General features: G+C 39.2%; 1 protein-coding gene across 10 annotated transcripts in view; it reads right to left on the reverse strand.

Annotated features, from left to right (window-relative positions):
- Erc1 (ELKS/RAB6-interacting/CAST family member 1) overlaps nucleotides 1-17,862 on the reverse strand; it is a 340,148-nt gene that overhangs the window by 226,015 nt on the left and 96,271 nt on the right. For all 10 annotated transcript variants that reach the window (XM_036180809.1, XM_036180807.1, XM_036180806.1 and 7 more), the window contains one exon: nucleotides 11,233-11,400. In XM_036180809.1, the coding sequence (XP_036036702.1) occupies nucleotides 11,233-11,400 (168 nt within the window). The remainder of the gene's footprint in view (nucleotides 1-11,232; nucleotides 11,401-17,862) is intronic.

Here is a 17,862-nt window from a genome sequence, read left to right on the forward strand (position 1 = left end):
ACCAGGCGAACACAAGTGAACTTGTATTTTCAATTGAGTCTCTCTTTTTTTTTTTTAAGATTTATTTATCTATTATGTATACAGCATGTATGACTGCAGGCCAGAAGAGGGCACCAGATCTCATTACAGATGGTTGTGGTTGCTGGGAATTAACTCAGGACTTCTGGAAGAGCAGTCAGTTCTCTTAACCTCTGAGCCATCTCTCCAGCCCTTCAATTGAGTCTCAATGAGATGTGTTAAAAATATGTGTTCAATAAAGGGCAGTTGGTGGGAAAACTGGATATCCAAATATACGAGACTGAAACTAGACCCTTATCTTACTCTAAAAACAAAAAAGACAAGAGACGTTAAGATCAAAAATTTAATTTGAAACCACTAGAGTATGGCCTAGGGGAAACTTCAGAATACTAACACAGGTGGATTTCCTACATAAGACTCCAACTACACATAGAACTAAAAAAGTTTAAAAAAAAACAGCCAAAATAACAAAGTCTGAGGAGACATCAAAGAAATATAAATAGCCACTAACTATGAAAAATGCTCATTTGGCTTTCAGATGTACGAAAACTTACTGCAGTTAAAATTGGTATTTTAGTAAAATTTGGGCAGAGTAGAGCCCTCATACATTGTTAGGAATGTAAGTTGATAATGGCAGCGTGCAATACAATATGGAGGTCCCTCCAAACATTAAAGATAGAACTACCATATCATTTGCCCACCTCTGAGTTTTTAATATGAAAATGGAATCAGTATATGTCAGGTAGTTTGAATGAAAACAGCCCCCACAGACTCATAAGCAGTAGCATTATTGGAGATGGGCTTTGAGGTTTCAGAAGCTCAAGCCAGGCCCAGTGGCTCACTCTCTCTGATATCTGCCAATCTCTTGGCTCCTTCTGCATGTGTCACTGCCATGCTTCCTGCCATGACAATAATGGACTAAACCTCTGAAACCGCAAACCAGCCCCGATTTAATGTTTTTCATATTAAGAATTGCCATGGTCATCCAGGCAGCAGTGGTACACACCTTTAATCCCAGCACTAGGGAGGCAGAGCTAGGAGGATCTCTGTGAGTTCAAGGACAGCCTGGTCTACAAAGCAAGATCCAGGACAAGCACCAAAACACAGAGAAACCTTGTCTCAAAAAGCCAGGAAAAAAAAAAAAAAATTGTTGTGGTCATGGTGTCCCTTCACAGCAATAGAAACCCTAACTAAGACAACATACTAGAGATATGTGCAAGTTTGCTGAAAAATTCACAACAGCCAAGTGTAGAATCAGCCAAAGTGCCAAACAATAGGTGAATGAAAATGGTATGTAAACAACAGTATTACTAGCCATGAAAAACAAGATCCTGTGACTTTCAGGGAAATGGATAGAAGAGGAAAGCAAATTAAATAATTAAAGTCCTATGTGTTTTTTTTTTTTGTTTTCGTATATGTAAAGTAAAGGACCTGAAACTAGAAAATGTGCTATTAAGGACTAAGAAGGGGACCAAAGGGAACCAGAAAGAGGGTATAATGGAGGGGTAGACATGATCAGTACACTGGAAGTTTTATTAGTATGGTATTATTAGAATCTTTTCTGTGACTTCAGAGATATAAAGATCCTATTTCATAAAATTTTACTCATGCAGAAATTCAATGCATGCTTAAATAGGTATTACTGGTTTTTGTCTATAACAGGTAGAATATACATACAAAAAATTCTGGCCAGGCGGTGGTGGCGCACACCTTTAATCCCAGCACTGGGGAGGAAGAAGCAGGCAGACCTCTGTGAGACTGGGGCCAGCCTGGGCTACAGAGTGAGTTCTAGGACAGGCTCCAAAGCTACACAGAGAAACTCTGTCCCGAAAAACAAAACAAAACAAAACAAAAAACCTGTATTTTCTTTCTTTATTTTTACGAGACAGGATTCCTGTACTGTGGAATAACTCATCTATACACTGAGAAAATACGTTTCTCTCAATTGTTAAGTTGATTGGCCAATAGTTAGGCAGGATTTTCAGGGCAGAGGGAATGCTAAGAAGAAGGTCAGGGTCTGAGGAGTCTCAAGATATGCAGGGAGAAGGAGTTGAACTTGCCGTACTGAGATAAGGTACCAAGCCACATGGCACAGCATAGATAAGAAATATGAGTTAATTTAAAATGTAAGCATTAGCTAGTAACAAGCCTGAGTGATTGCCAAGCATTTATAATTAATAGTGAGTCCCTGAATTGTTATTTGGAAGTGGCCGCCAAGACACAGAGAAACTGTGCCTACACTTCTCTGTGTAGCCATGGCTGTCCTGGAACTTGCTCTGTAGACTAGGCTGGCCTGGAACTCATAAAGATCTGCTTGTCTCTGCCCCCTGAGTGCTGGGGAAAAAAAGGTGTGCACCACCACCGGCCAAGATGCTAATTTTTATTGACAGACATGCAGACTAAGGAACTGACAAGGACAATAATCAACCACTTATGCACGATTTTACTTTCTACTCTATTTCTAGTTACCAGGGGTTAATCATAAACTGAAAATATTAGATGAAACATTCTAGGGAAAAAGCAATTCAGCCAGGTATGGTGGTACTAAACCATAGTCTTGGATTTCAGGGGCTGAGACAGGAGGATCATGAGGTCAAAGCCAGCTTGGGTTGTATTTCAAGAAACTGTCTAAAAACTCAAACACTGTGGAAAGAAGGGACCTAGTATGTAAACTTTCAATTGCACACTGTTCCAAGTAGTATGATTAACCCTCATTCCTCTATCTAACATATCCATACTATAGACAGTATCCAGACAAATTGCTGTGTAAGGTGGACCATTTTATAATCCCAAGGACTTTTTGTTTTACATGTAATTTATTTATTATGTGGGTATGTGGGGTACACTTATGCCTTGGTGTGTTTATGGAAAACAGAGGACAACTTGCTAGAGTCAGTTCTCCCCTCCCACCATGTGGGTTCCAAAGATCCAACTCAGGTTGTTGGGTTCAGTGGCAAGCCTCACTGGTCCTCTATGGGCTCTTTATGTATAATCTACCTGTTATAAACAAAATACAGTAAGTACCTATTTCAGCATGTACTGGATTTCTGCATGAATAAACGTTTATAATAATCAAACGAACTGGAGTTTACTCTAAAGAGAAAATTTAACACAGGTGAACTGAAATGGAAATGTTTTAAATAGTTACTCTAAGATTAATGTCTTGAAACCTTTCTCACCACCACATTGCTGAGGGGAAAATAAAACAGCATATAATAGAAGGCTGTCTTCTCCAAACCTGATTTTGACTTTATAACAAGAAAAACTGATACCAGAGGAAAAAATAAAACTAAATTAAACACTACATGAGGAATACCAAATCTACATACCAATTATACACTGCCACAGATTTACCACCATCTTTTATCCTGGTTTTTATCAGCATTGCGCAGTTATCAGGAGTCATCACGTTTCATTGAGTGGCTTATGAGTGGACATAAATCCACATAAGTCCAGTCGAGAGGAACTGAGTACTCTGCCTTACTCCCTGCCAGGAGAGGCTTCCGCTACCAAAGAAATCCCAAAGCACTTCCTGCAATCACCTGGACCACTTGAGCAACAGCGTTGACAATACCTCCAAAAGCTTTTTTAAGCAGAATTAAATGTATGATGATGAAGCCAATCAATCAGAAAGGCCCTCCCCTTCATTTTCTGCAAATACTTTCCAGTATCGATGGTAGATGTAGTCTGGATGGACTGATCATAAACTTACAAAAATAGAAACACACTAATGCACAGTGAATTTTTCTTTCATCAAGTAAAAGAGCCCTAATTTCTGCCATCCTACAGTTTGATACTAACAAGACACAACTAGAACCATAAAGATCAGCTTTTATATTGTCTATTTAGCGGCCTCTGGCCTTTATTTAACTAAGCATATTTATATTTATTAGAAAACACCGGGGGCGGGGGGGGGGGGGGGGGGGGCTGCACACCTCTAATCCCAGCACTTGGGAGGCAGAGCCAGGTGGATCTTTGTGAGTTTGAGGCCAGCCTGGGCTACCAAGTGAGTTCCAGGAAAGATGCAAAGCTACACAGAGAAACCCTGTCTCAAAAAACCAAAAAAAAAGAAGAAGAAAATACCTGAACACAGGGCATAGTGGCAAAAGCCTTTAATCCCAGCACCAGGAAGGCAGAGGCAGGTGGATTTCTGAGTTCAAGGTCAGCCTGATCTACAAAGTGAGTTCCAGGACAGCCAGGGCTGTCTGTCTCAGAGGGGAGGAGGCTTGAGGAACAAATATAAGAATGAAGAATATTTACTGAATGTTTTCTCCTAAATGACCAACAGGCAGCAGTATTCACAGTGCAAATACACTTGATAAATGAATAACTCAAGTCCTGTGTAAGACGAAAATGGAACAAATAAAATTTTATCACACTCCTGAGAATGGTTCATAATTACAAATTTGTAAGTTTCTGAAATTTTCCATTCATATTTTCAGATCAGAGTTAGCTTCAGGTAACTGCAACTACAAAAGAAAAATAGAGAGGGAAGGGACTACTGTATGCAAGAAGTATATGTGTGACCTTACAAAATACAACCCAAACAGTTTTTAATTGCAAGAAAGGGAATTTCCTAATGGACTTGTTCATGGTACAGAATACTACCTTCTAAGACCTTTTGCATAATGAACTGGATAAAAAGCAGCAAAAGTTGCTGAGACCAAAATCACTGCCTGTCAAGATCTATTAGGAAGCAATTATGGAAATAGTTGAAATTCCTTTTACATCGTATTGGCATATGTTAAAAATTCTGCACAGCTTGGGAGAGACTCACTGATTAAGAGTACTGGTTGCACTTCTACAAGACCCAGGTTTGATTCCCAGCACCCACATGGTGACTCACAACTGTCTATAACTCCGGTTCCAGGAAATAGGATGCCCTCTTCCAGCCTCTGCAGCCACCAGGTATGCATGTAGTTTGCAGACATACAGGCAGTCAAAACATTTATACATACAAAATAATAGAAATATTTTTTTAAAACTTCGCACAGCTTAATGTACTGAAATTGATAAAAGACCAAGTCTGAGAGAACAGGAACAGTGTGACTTCATTTATGACCTCAGTGCCTGACATGTATGTGAACCAATGCTTTCAGCTTTCTAGTTACAATGGCTAAACAGATAAACCATCTCAGATCTAATTTTTTTTAAAAAAAAGTATGTTTTTAAATATTTAAATCAGCACACGAGGCTTAGTTTCCAACAGAAAACCTCATCTATTATTTGTAACATTAACCAAGTTGGTGAAAAGTCAAAGACAAAGCAAAAGGAGACTGGCCAGTGTGTTCACTAGGGAATAGGCAACCATTACAGCTCGTGTTCTCAAGAACTAAGATGCAGAGATGTGCTTATTATGTGCTGTTATATAAAGAAAGTTTCTTAAAAATATGTCCAATATTTTTCCAATTTAAAAGCGAAGCTGGAGCTGGAGAGGTGGTCCAGAGGTTGAGGGCACTTCTGCCCTTGCAGAGGACCTGAGATCAGTTGCCATCACTCAGGTCAGGCAGCTCACAACCACAAGTAACTCAGCTCCACAGGATCCTACACTGTCTTCTACACAGCACCAGCACCTGCATACACACACTCACACCTCAGCATACAGACAATACACATCACTTTTAAAATATCAAATCTAAAAAAGAAAAGCTTATTTTTATGCATTTTCCTTTTTTATTTTTTTATTTTTATTTTTATTTCTTTTTTTGGGTTTTGTTGAGACAAGGTTTCTCTGTGTACTTTTGGTGCCTGTCCTGATCTTGCTCTGTAGACCAGGCTGGCCTCAAACTCACAGAGATCCACCTGACTCTGCCTCTCAAGTGCTGGGATTAAAGGCGTGTACCACCACCACCTGGCACATTTTTCTCTTTTTAGCTTTGCCACATTTTTCAAATATCCAGGATACATATTCATAGTTTTATTGATAATGACAATAAAAAAAATTAAGCGCTATGTTATCCAAGACACCTTAGGTAAGAGTCTCTTATCATATGCACTCAATAACACAGAAACTCTCTGGGGGCCAGGGAGATGGCTCGCCAGGTAGAGATGCTGACACAGAGGCCTAAGTTTCATCTCCAAATGCCTCAAGGTGGCAAGAATGAAATAACTCCCTGAACTGTCCTCCAACCTCCACAGTAGTGCCATGGTACACCATTCATACACACAAATTATTAATTTCATAGAAACCTCTAAGGATTTCTACAAGGCATCCAAACAACCTTTTATTTAACCTAAGGCTTCCACAGGCTCATTCTTGAGACATAATAAACTTAGTTGTCAATTGGGGAGTTTTCTGTAAAACCAAAGAAAGGCTAGGAGACAACAAATAAAAGAAACCTTTGAGACTTAATTAATAAGCAAGACTGTTGGAAATAATCATAAGATACTTCACTTGTTTAAAATGTAAATTTCAGTTGATTTCACCAAGGAAAAAAAGCAGAAGGGATTCCTGGTACATCTGTGCAAACCAACTCAAAACGCTGACATGCATCAAGCCAGAGCTGTAAATTTTAAAACCGATTCTGAAGGTAGCTCAGATTCAAATATTCACCTTTTTTCAAGTTCACTGATTTATTATAAAGATAAGAAATTTACTATAACACAAAGACTCCTTTAAGGAGAATTCTAGGAAGCAGGAGTCCAATGACAATCACACTGTGCCCCCTGGCCATCTGTAATTGCCTCCTGTACTCTCTGAACACAGGGATATACTAATGTATACAGATATGGACAGTATATAAGAACTGGAAGACTATGAGGGGCAATGCAGCCCAGAGGAACCAGACCAGCTTAGTCAAAAGGCTAACAACATGGCTCTTACCACTGCCATCACTGTGTCAAAGTACCAATTACTTCCCAGCATACCTTCCCAGAGAACTCAAATGCCAAAGAACAGGATGACAATGGAAAGCACTATCTATAGTTCTTGCTCATGGAATAATGTGTAAATTGATAAGAAGTGCGGTATTAAGTATCACACAGAAGAAAATATCTCTGCAGGGCTACCTAAATTCTTCCTAGTAAGTTAAATTACAGTGGTGCACTGCAGACAAGTTTCTTACTTTTTTTTTACTGAAAATGTTCAGGGCTAAAAGAAAGAACACTGAATTCTATTTCTTTCCTGAATAATTTTAACACAACAATAAAGATGGCTATATTCACTGAAGTCAAATTCATTATGTGAGACTTGGTTATAATTTTCTCACAGGCCAGATAATTTCAGAGTAAGGCGCTAATGGAAATTTTTTGAGTACTTAATACAAAAGGCTGTCAAGATAGCTCAGTGCATAAGGTTGACTGCCACTGCCCTTCAAAATTGGAGAGCTCAATCCCCGGAAGCCACATGGTGGAAGGGAGAACCAACTCTCAAAAGTTGTTTACAGAAAGGTGAAACAAAGAATGTCCTAAGAGGAGGTAAAAACATTCCATCCTCCAGGGAAGCTGGTTAAAACAGGAAGTGAACAAATCAAAACAGCTTCAGTCAGTCCCTGAAACTGAGCAGATCCCCAGGCCTCTCCCTCCCTAATAGTATAAAACAGTAAAGACTGCTAGGGAAAGGCTGAGACAGAGTAGCCTGGAGGAAACAGACCAGCCCAAGAACCCAGAAGAAACCAAGGCTAGCAGAGCTGCTGGAAGGAGCTCAGACCAACTGACCTAAGGAAGAGAGGCCTGCAACTGTTGAGCCGGCTGCAGGCTGTACAATGTGCTCCAGGTTTCCAGCTCTCGTGGACTGCCACTGTGCTGAGGTAGGCTTGTGCTGATGCAGCTGGGTTTGCGTCATTTCTACTCCTGAAAGTAATGCCTCAGCCACATTCTTGCATGTAACCCCAGTAAAACTCATTGATTCACCAAGGTGGACTTTGGTCCTATCCAAACTCTGGTCTCTCACCAGTTCCCTATCTGAGGTGAGTAGACATTTGCTCAAGTCTTCCCAGGAATAGTGTCACATGACGATGAAGACATAAACAGATTCTAAATTTCACACAAGGAAATGGGGAACCACAAATAGCTAGGCATCACTAAATTTAAAAAAGTATGGTGGAAATAATAGCTTATTAATATATTCCACAAATAACAAAACTTGAAACAAAGCCACTGAATATAGACCAATAAAAGAGACATTCTAACATGTAAGTGTTGAAATATGCCACAAAATCCATGTTATTAAAAAATTAACTGATTATGTAGACATTCATGCAAAAAGTCAAAAACCAAACATCTGAAAGTTACAGCAAACTAAACATGTTCCATTTTTAATTGGGAAACAAAACTGCTACAAATAACTAAAAAGTAAATAAGCCTATGAACAGACACTTTGCAGAAATGAAAACGCAAAGACCTTAAATACATAAAACTACATTCCACCTTGTTTATGAGAAAAGAAGCTAGGCAGTGGTGGCGCACGCCTGTAATCCCAGCACTCGGAGGCAGAGGCAGGTGGATCTCTGTGAGTTTGAGGCCAACCTGGTCTACAGAGCTAGTCCAGGACAGGCTCCAAAGCTACAGAGAAACCCTGTCTTGAAAAACCAAAAAAAAAAAAAAAAAAAAAAGAGAGAGAGAGAGAGAGAGAGAGAGAGAGAGGGGGAAAAGAAATGCAGCCATAATGACAAACTATCTCCTCATTACCAGGTTGGCAAAAGCAAAAAGGCTGATAAAAACCACTCCAAATAAGCCTTCAGGGATACACCTTCATACACTGGTGGTAGGAAACAGCTGATATTTGGGAATTTCATCAAAATTATAAATGCTGGAGGGATGGCTCAGAGGTTAAGAGCACTGACTGCTCTTCCAGAGGTCCTGAGTTCAATTCCCAGCAACCACATGGTAGCTCACAACCATCTGTAATGAGATCTGGTGCCCTCTTCTGGCATGCAGTCACACATGCTGTATACATAATAAATAAATAAATCTTTAAAAAAACAATTATAAATGCCTATCATGCCAGGTGGTGGAACACACCTTTAATCTCATCACTCGGGAGACAGAGCCAGGCAGATCTCTGTGAGTTTGAGGCCAGTCTGGGCTACAAAGCAACATCCAGGCCAGGAACCAAAACTACCAAAACTACACGGAGAAATCCTGTCTCAAAAAAACCAAAAAAGAAATACCTATTATTTCTCCAAGGTATTCTACTTCAAGGAGTTGATCCTAGAAAGGTAATTTATATAAATATAACCTAAATATAAACAATTTTTATTGCAACATTATTTTATATAAAGCAGAAAACGCAGCCATAAACTTTGCTAAGATAGCTAGCTAGAAAACATCAATACAATAATAACATCTTTGGAACTCCTATCCTTGGGTGGAGCTTGGAAACATTAACTTTTCAAAAAGGAAAAATAATAGGAATAGTAAGATTTGTGTCAAAACACATGCACACATATACACAAATACACATACTTTTGCCTCTATATAGACTACGCAGATGTCAAGAATACCTCAAAAATGTAAACAATAAGAATATATATTTGCATTTTGTGCTACATAACACAGAAGGTATGTACCTCTGAAGAACAAATGATACATTTGTCCTTCTGTCTGTCTGTCTGTATCTTCCTATCTCTTCCTATCTACTTCTATATATTCGTCTGTCTATTGCTACCTACCTACCTATCCCTCTGCCTGTCTGTATGTCTATCTATCATCTATCAATCTTACCTATCTATTGGTTATCTGTCTGTCTATGCTGTATGCTTCATTTTATCTTTTTTTTTTTTTTGCTGTGATTGGTTTCATAATGAATGTATATAAATTTGTGAATTAGTGAATAAAATGTATGGTCAATCTGCAAAATATTTTTCTATTATTAAGATTTTAGTATTTTCTTGAAACATACTTTTGAGTTTGAAGAGAAATGGAGGAAGAGAGGATGGGGGATGCAGAGGGGAGCTTGGGGGAAGGGACCAGGAGGAAAGGGGGCCAGTAAACTGTGGTCAGGATGTAAAATAAATTAGCATAAATTTGATAAGTATAACAATAATAAAAATTGTTTTCATGGTTATAAAATCAAAACAGGAACATTTGACATTTTTGATGTTTTCAATGAGTATCTCCAATAAAGTAAGTTATTAAAAGCAAAAAAAAAGAATATATATTTGCTTCTCTATGGGCAAGCTGTCTCTGAAGCATAGAGGAAATGAGCAGTGTGGGTAGAAAGATACAAAAATCACCAGATTTTTGTTTGTTTGTTTGTTTGTTTTTTGAGACAGAGTTTCTCTTTTTAACAGGCTGTCCTGGAACTCATTCTGTAGAGCAAGCTGGCCTCAAACTCAACAGAGATCCACCTGCCTCTGCCTCTCGAGTACTGGGATCAAAGGCGTGCGCCACCACTGCCAGGCAAAAGTCACCAGATTTTTAAAACAACAAATTAGCATGCACTAACAGAACAGTCAACTGATGTTTAGAGTGTTCAAAGCTTTACAATTGAAAAAGTAAATGAGAACAAATGAATATAAAGTAAAAACACAGGATATGATCTTCTTCCAAAAATAAGCTAAATCTTTGCCAAATTTAAAGAAGGTTCTTCCTTGGGCTGTTAGCAAATTAACAATAAACTAGGAAAATGTTAAACACTGCAAATCTATCATTTCAACAGAAATGAACCATAAATGACATGTCTATAGCTATTACCTCAAGGACAGCTTTTATATGAGTTGAAAACTAGAAAAAAATGCTAGTAGTTTTAATTTTATTCCAAAATAAGCCCATTTCCAATAATGATTTTGGTCACAGAGGTGAGCCAGGCTTCCACTACCACCATCACTACCTCATGAGGAGTGCTGCAATCGAGGGGGAGGGTAAAGCAACTCGGCTTGCAGGTCTGCCCTGTACATTATATGCTTATTACAGCAGGAAGCTTCACTCTTTAAAACTGTCACCTGAGCAATGAAATGGATGATCCATGTGCTACAATGGATTTCTATTCCAATGCAAGATAGTAGAGGTAGGTTAGCTGGCCAAATATTGTGTCAACTTCTAAGACATTTTTGAGAAACAGAATGAGCAGTCCTACTGAAGACAGTGATAGTGCTGAGCTCATGAAAGGCTGGACTTGTAGAACTGCTTTAGCAATCTACCTCCTACAACAGTGGTTCCAAGTCCTGTGCAAAATGTAAACAGCAGGAGAACAGCTGTAATGGTCAGGTGGCAGAGTGCTCAGAATAAGATTGTCACAAGTGGGCCACTGTGCTCAGAACATCTGTGCTTTACCTTCTTCTGAAGAACATTGACCTTCCGCTCCTTCACGTCCAGCATGTCCTTGAGGTCGTGTATCTCTCCAGCTTGTGTGCCCTTCTCCTCAGCCATATCTTGCATTTGTTTGGTTTTTTTATTCAGCATAGTCTCCTTTTCTTCCAAACGCAATCGAAGAGCATCCACCTAAGAACAGATGATATACAAACAATGAACAGAACAGAAAGGAGAGGAATGGTGCTGTGGAATAATCTTTTTGTACACTGTGAAGATCTGTCACTTGGACTTGTTTAATAAAAAGATGAACAACCAATGGCTAGGCAGGATTTAGGGGGCAGAGAGGACGCTGGGAAGAAGAAGGGCAGAGATGCAGAGAGTCACCGGCCAGAGACGGAGGAATCAGGAAAGCAGCATGGGTAGTAGAGAATAAAAGTAATAAAGCCACGAGGCAGAAAGTGAATTAACAGAAATGGGCTAAATTAAGTTATAAAACTAGTTAGGAACAAGCCTAAGCTATCAGCCAACCTTTCATAGTTACAAATAGTCTCTATGTCAGTATTTGGGAGCTAGCTGGTGGGACAGGGAAAGGCTAGCTACAGAATAGAATTCCTTGGAATAGAGCTGCCCATATTTTAAAGACAATAAAACTGGGATTCAGGGGAGTTAAATTACTTTATTTTTTAAATTACAATAAGTGAAATGATTAGAACTTATACATTCCAAATTTACTGCATTCAAAGATATCAAATAAAAAGCACAGAGGCAGTTCACAGGAGTCAGCAGCCGTCCTCCAAACAAAGGCTGTTGAAAGAACGAACATTTGACTTGGTTTTAAATGACAAATAGACCCTGAAACAGAAAGCAGAAGTAATCTAGGAAGGGAAAGAGAGTATTCTGAAACATAAACATATAACATAGCATGTTTTAGTAAACTCATTTGAGATGACTGAGCATAAGGCAAAAAGAAGAAAAGCATGAGTTAAGCCTAAAATGGCATATAAGAAAGCCCTAACTACCAAATACAGTATTTAATTTTATCCTGTTTGCATACAAAAGTCAATAGAAGACTTGTAAAGAGGGGGAAATGATGGCCAGTGTTTCTGTTCCAGAAATTATAATATTCTAGTCACTGGGAACACAAAGGCAACTGTTACTCCCTCCTGCAGAAGTTAGAACCTAATGGAGAAGGCAGGAACATTGGGGAGCACCTAAGTACTTTACATGAAGCTCTACAACTGAAGCAGTGTTTTCTAAAAGCACAGAACAGGGACTGGAGAGATGGCCCAGTGGAGAATGACCAAGCATGCCAAGTTCAGCCAATCCCCAGAACACACAAGTCGTCCTCTTACCTCCACTGCATACACTACGCAAGTTTAGGAAAAAGAATAACTCAGCTTGAAGGTCTGTGACTGGATGCTAGAGAAGCTTGGACAACTTATGGAGAATGAGCAGATGCTAGCTGGTGAGGAAGATAAGGAGAGAACCTTTCAGAGTGGAGGTACCATAAATACCATGATCAGAGATGTTAACATCCCAAGAAGTTACACAGAGAGTGGTTTAGGCTACGGGCAGGAGGTCACAGGAAAGGAGGCTAAAGACAGGTACACTCAGGGTCAGGTCCAGAAGCTTGAATTTCATTGCCCATAAAAAGAAAAAATTAGAGAGAACAGCGAAAGATAAGCTTTCACCTTTCTGATGAAGAAGACTGGTGAGTTTAGCCTATGGAAGGAAGCAGAACCTTATTTCTTAAAAGTCTCCCTGAAAATAACTGACATGCATGATAATGATCTAAAAATACCACCCAACAAGTTAGAAATCCTAAACACCTCGCTCTTCAGTTTCTTACAGTTGCAAAAATAAAGTACCACAAACTGGGCAGCTTCAAACAGAATCTATTTTCCCCACACAGGTCTGGGGGCTAAGAAAAGTCTAAGAGTAAGGTATCTGTAGGACTAAGCCTCCCACTGAGGGCTGGAGCTCTGTCTTGGCCTTTCCCTATGTTCTGAAGACTCCTGGAAAATCTTGGCCTTGAATACATCTGCAAAGACCTATGGTGTTTGAAAGAAAATGGCCCCCATTTGTTAAGATACTTTCTCCCCAGTTGGTGATCTGTTAGGGAAGGATTAAGAGATCTAGCCTTGTTAGAGGAGGTGAGTCACTAGAGGTGTGTTTGAGATTTCAAAAGACTTGCACCATTCCAAGTGTGCTGACTCTCTCTGAAGATCAAGAGGCCAGTACTAGAATAGAGCCACACTTCTCCTTCTCAGAACGTTGTGATCACAGGACTTCTAAATACTCCTCAGAGTTACAAAAGGCCCTATGGGGCTTTGATAGATTAGATCTGTCAATATTTACTAAACTCTAAATTGAAACTTAAATAGCTCTAGGACTGAGCTCAATTGGTAGTGTGCTGCCCTGGCTCACAGGAAGCACTAGGAATTCAGTCCCCAGCATCACATTATTATATAGCAATTTCCTCCAGGTTAAAACATTCCCTCCTAGAGAAAGGCTCTTTAAGACGAGGGAAATTCTAGAGACTCAAGAAGTACATTTATGTCTGGGAAAACTGAAACTTACATAATTCATAAGGCCCCTCCCCAAGATTATAGAAGCAAGGGGAGCTTCTTAGAAGAAACTAGTTGAGCTACCTAAAGGAGAGTCTGTAACCTGCCAAGCTGATGGTAAGTCATATAGAGAGCTCTAGGGTTCAGGACTTTGTGAGCTGGGGTAGGCTTTTCAATGATACAACTGCCTTGGGTCCTTCCTGCCCTTGTAAGTACATCCAATAAACTAAATGTTACACCAAGTTAGACCTCTGTGGAATTGTTACCTTGGTCTGTTATCAGTTTCCATCTGGGATGAAGAATTATTTGTGTCCCATCTTCCCAACAGATGTCTCACATAACACACATAAGATAGATATGGTAGCATGAAAGGGGACTGGTCATTTTATGATGGGCTGACCCTTGCTCTGGGGGTTATAACCTCCATCCCGAGGGAGTTACATGTTGAAACCTTAGAACCTACTGGCAAGGACCAGACCAACCAGGGGGAAAGAACGGAAGCTCTGAAGGGAAAGGAGCCCAGGGGCTTATAAAAAAGTCTAACCCAGAGACCTGGGCAGACTCTCATGTCTAATCAAGTCCATCAATTTCCATCTCATTCTGCCCCTTCTCTGTGGCTGGTGCCCCTCCACTTGAGCTTTTTGTGGCCTTCTCCGTCTCTGTCATTTTCACAAAGCCACACCTCCCTATGAGCCTGTGGGGCCATTTTTATTCAAACCACCATCAATTTCTTTCTCACTCCCCAACAGAAATGCTACAGGACTGGGGAAACTAGAAAGTAATATCAATGACAACAAAATAATCTGAGCCACTTTGTATGGGCTACTTTAAAGAATAGTTCGGGAGCTCCTTAGAGTTAAACATGCATATATAGTTACAGTTACTGTATGATCCAGAAACTCACTGAGTGCATAACAGCATTATCCACAAAAAGACCTGCACACAGTGTTTATGGAAGGTTCACTTGTGACAGCCAAGAACTAGGGCAACTCAAGTGCCGACTGTGGGAACAGTCTATTTAAACTGTGGGAAAGTCTTTTGTCTCTCAAGTTTTTTCAAGTTTTAACTTTAGGAAGATGGAAGGCTGTCCATTTCTAAGTCGGAGATGATAACACAGCAGGACAGACAATATCCTCATCATTTCTTAGTGTTAATCATTCCAATGGCCCAGTGTCTCATGGGATAGCATTTGTGAGGCTCCCCATATGCTGCTTCTTTGCCCAGCACATGTAGATGCATAAGGTATACTTCCACATTAGATCTCTAAGTCAGTTTAAATACCTGGGAATGGGACAATGCTGACCAGTTATAAATATCTGCATGTCACGGTGAGGGATTGCCAAGTTCAAGACCCACAGGAACTGGTTAAGTGGAAAACACTGAGAACTCATTATAAACATATAAACTTCTGATGTAAGAGTGACTGGAAACTAGTACAGAAACTATCAAAGTCTCTGCCCTAATTACTAAATCAACATTTTTTACTAAATATTCAACTCACATCGTGTGCAGCATATGCACTCACATTTTTTTTTTATGCCACACAGAATTTAAATGTGCTGGTCAGGTGATCTAAGATTAAAAAAAAAAACAAACAAACAAAAAAAAACAACCACAAAGACTACTTTGGTACAGCTGTATTGCTTTGCTCTGAATTCTGCACCAAACTTATTGGTCTAGAATGACCTGCATGTGTAGTGTAATTTTATATGAGGTCCATATTTTGCAAACCACATAAAATCCTGTAGGAAAATCCCTCAGGACATACAGTCATCACCCTAGCACCACTCCTAGCAGGGGGATAAGGCCTTATTTATCCCCATGAACTGAGCACAAGAAACATCTATCTAGTCTGTGATAAATTTGGTAGGCCAACCTACTAAAACCACAAGGTTTTCCTCTACCAGTGGAAACAGAAAAATATCTACCTTTCTGCCATCTTCATAATTCTGATCACCAAACTATTAAACATCCTTGCTTTCTCTTACAAAGCAAATGCATACTTGTACAATAAACAGACTAGGAAAACCTGCTTGGTCCCTTCCATGTCTATCTTGGAGTTGTCAATGAGAATCTTCCTAACTCTGAATGAACCTTTTCAACATTCTCTACACAGTGCAAAAACTTCCATCTAGAAAAACTAACTCAACCCACAGGCTCTATCACCATAATGATAGTTTCTAAATCTTTATATCTAACACCAACCAGTTCTAAACCCCTGAGATTCAAAGAATATTCCTATTTAAGCCAATGCTCCCATTCATAATTTTAGACTTTTTTTCTTCATTTAGGTCCTATCAAAAAAAATTCAGGGTTGGGATTTAGCTCAGTGGTAGAGCGCTTGCCTAGCAAGTGCGAAGCCCTGGGTTCAATCCTCAGCTAAAAAAAAAAAAAAAATCAAACATGAATAATATAGATAACTATTAATGTATGTTAAATCTGACTGGAAGTTTCTTTCATGTTATTTCTTGCATTTTCCCCATAATTTGCAGAATTCCATGAGAGAGACAGAAATTGACAGACCCAAGATGTAGAGTATTTGATCTGAAATTACATCATCTTGTCCAGTAAGATACAGATGACAAAGGAAATATGTCCCCAAGCCTAATGGCCTGACTTGGATCCCCAGCTGGAGAGAACCAATTCCTGCAATTTGTTCTCTAACCTCCACACATGGGATGTGGTGTGTGTCTGTGTGCATGCCCAAACACAAACATACACGTACACACACAAGACAGGTAGGTGGATGGATGGATGGATGAATGGATGAATGCATGGACAAATAGAGAGATAGTTAGATGTAGGGGGCCAGGAAGACGGCTGAGCAATTAGGAACATGCCGCACTATCAAGTGAACAAAAGTTTGAATCCTAGCACTCATGAAACACAGATACAGAAATAAGTAAAGGTTAAAAAAATACAAGTTAAACTTCAAATTTTAGGACTCTGGGTATAATTCAATGATATTTCATGTTTAGCATGGACAAGGTCCTGGGTTAAAAAATATAAATAATAACAACAACAAAAATCTCATAAATTTTAAACTTGAGGGAATCAAGGCCCAAAATAACTGGTTTCCCATAACCACATCTGTCATCATTACCATACAAAGAAGATTAGAAAAAAGTATAGCACAACACCAAATAACTAAAATCATAAAAACTACACAAATAAACATATTTTAAAATATTTGTTTTTTGTATGTATCTGGCTTAGTCAGTACTCTATTGCTGTGAAGAGACGCCATGACCATGGCAACTGTTTTCTTTTTAAGCATTTAATGGAGGCTTGCTTATAGTTTCAGAAGTTTAGTTCATTATCCTCTTGTTGAGGAGCATGGCAGTACACAGGCAGACATGGTGCTGAGAGTTCTACATCCAGAACCACAGGCAGCAGGACAGAGTGAGCCATTGGGCTTGGCTTGGGCCCTAGAAACATCAAAGCCCACCCACAATGACACACTTCCTTGAACAAGACCACACCTCCTAATGCTTTCAAATAGTGCCACCAGCTGGTGACCAAGCATTCAAATCTATAGGCCTCTGGGGCCATTTTTTTTTTTCCTTTTTAAACAAAATTTATAATCATTATTTTATACAGATATAGATATGTAAATACAACATCAAGTTCAGTGGCATCTCAGCAATTTTTATTTGGAAATTTTCTTATGTCTAACTGATTCCTGAGGGTAAATACCAAAGTCCAGCAATCAAAAGCCCCCTTTGGTTCACCTAATTAAAATGCCCAATCAAAATATACCATCATATCCTAGCCCATTCTATCACAGACTTTCCCTTTTTCTATTTTTTTTTGGGGGGGGAGGGGTTCTTCTACATCAAGTTCTTTTAATAGTAGGTACATGAAGGAAACACTGCTTAAAAACCTACCCATATATCTACAAGCCTCATTGTGAGGCCATGCAGCAAGTTTTCATAGCGAGTTTCTTTATATATATATATATATATATATATTGTTTAATTTATTTATTTTTCTATTATCAGCTTGATACAGTATAAATTCTTATCCTAATAGTGAAATGTTTGATTGAAGCTTGCCCAGTAATTGAGTAAAACCAAAACTTATT

This window comes from Onychomys torridus, chromosome 3 (assembly GCF_903995425.1).
Source record: "Onychomys torridus chromosome 3, mOncTor1.1, whole genome shotgun sequence".
In the NCBI taxonomy this organism is placed as follows: Eukaryota; Metazoa; Chordata; class Mammalia; order Rodentia; family Cricetidae; genus Onychomys; species Onychomys torridus.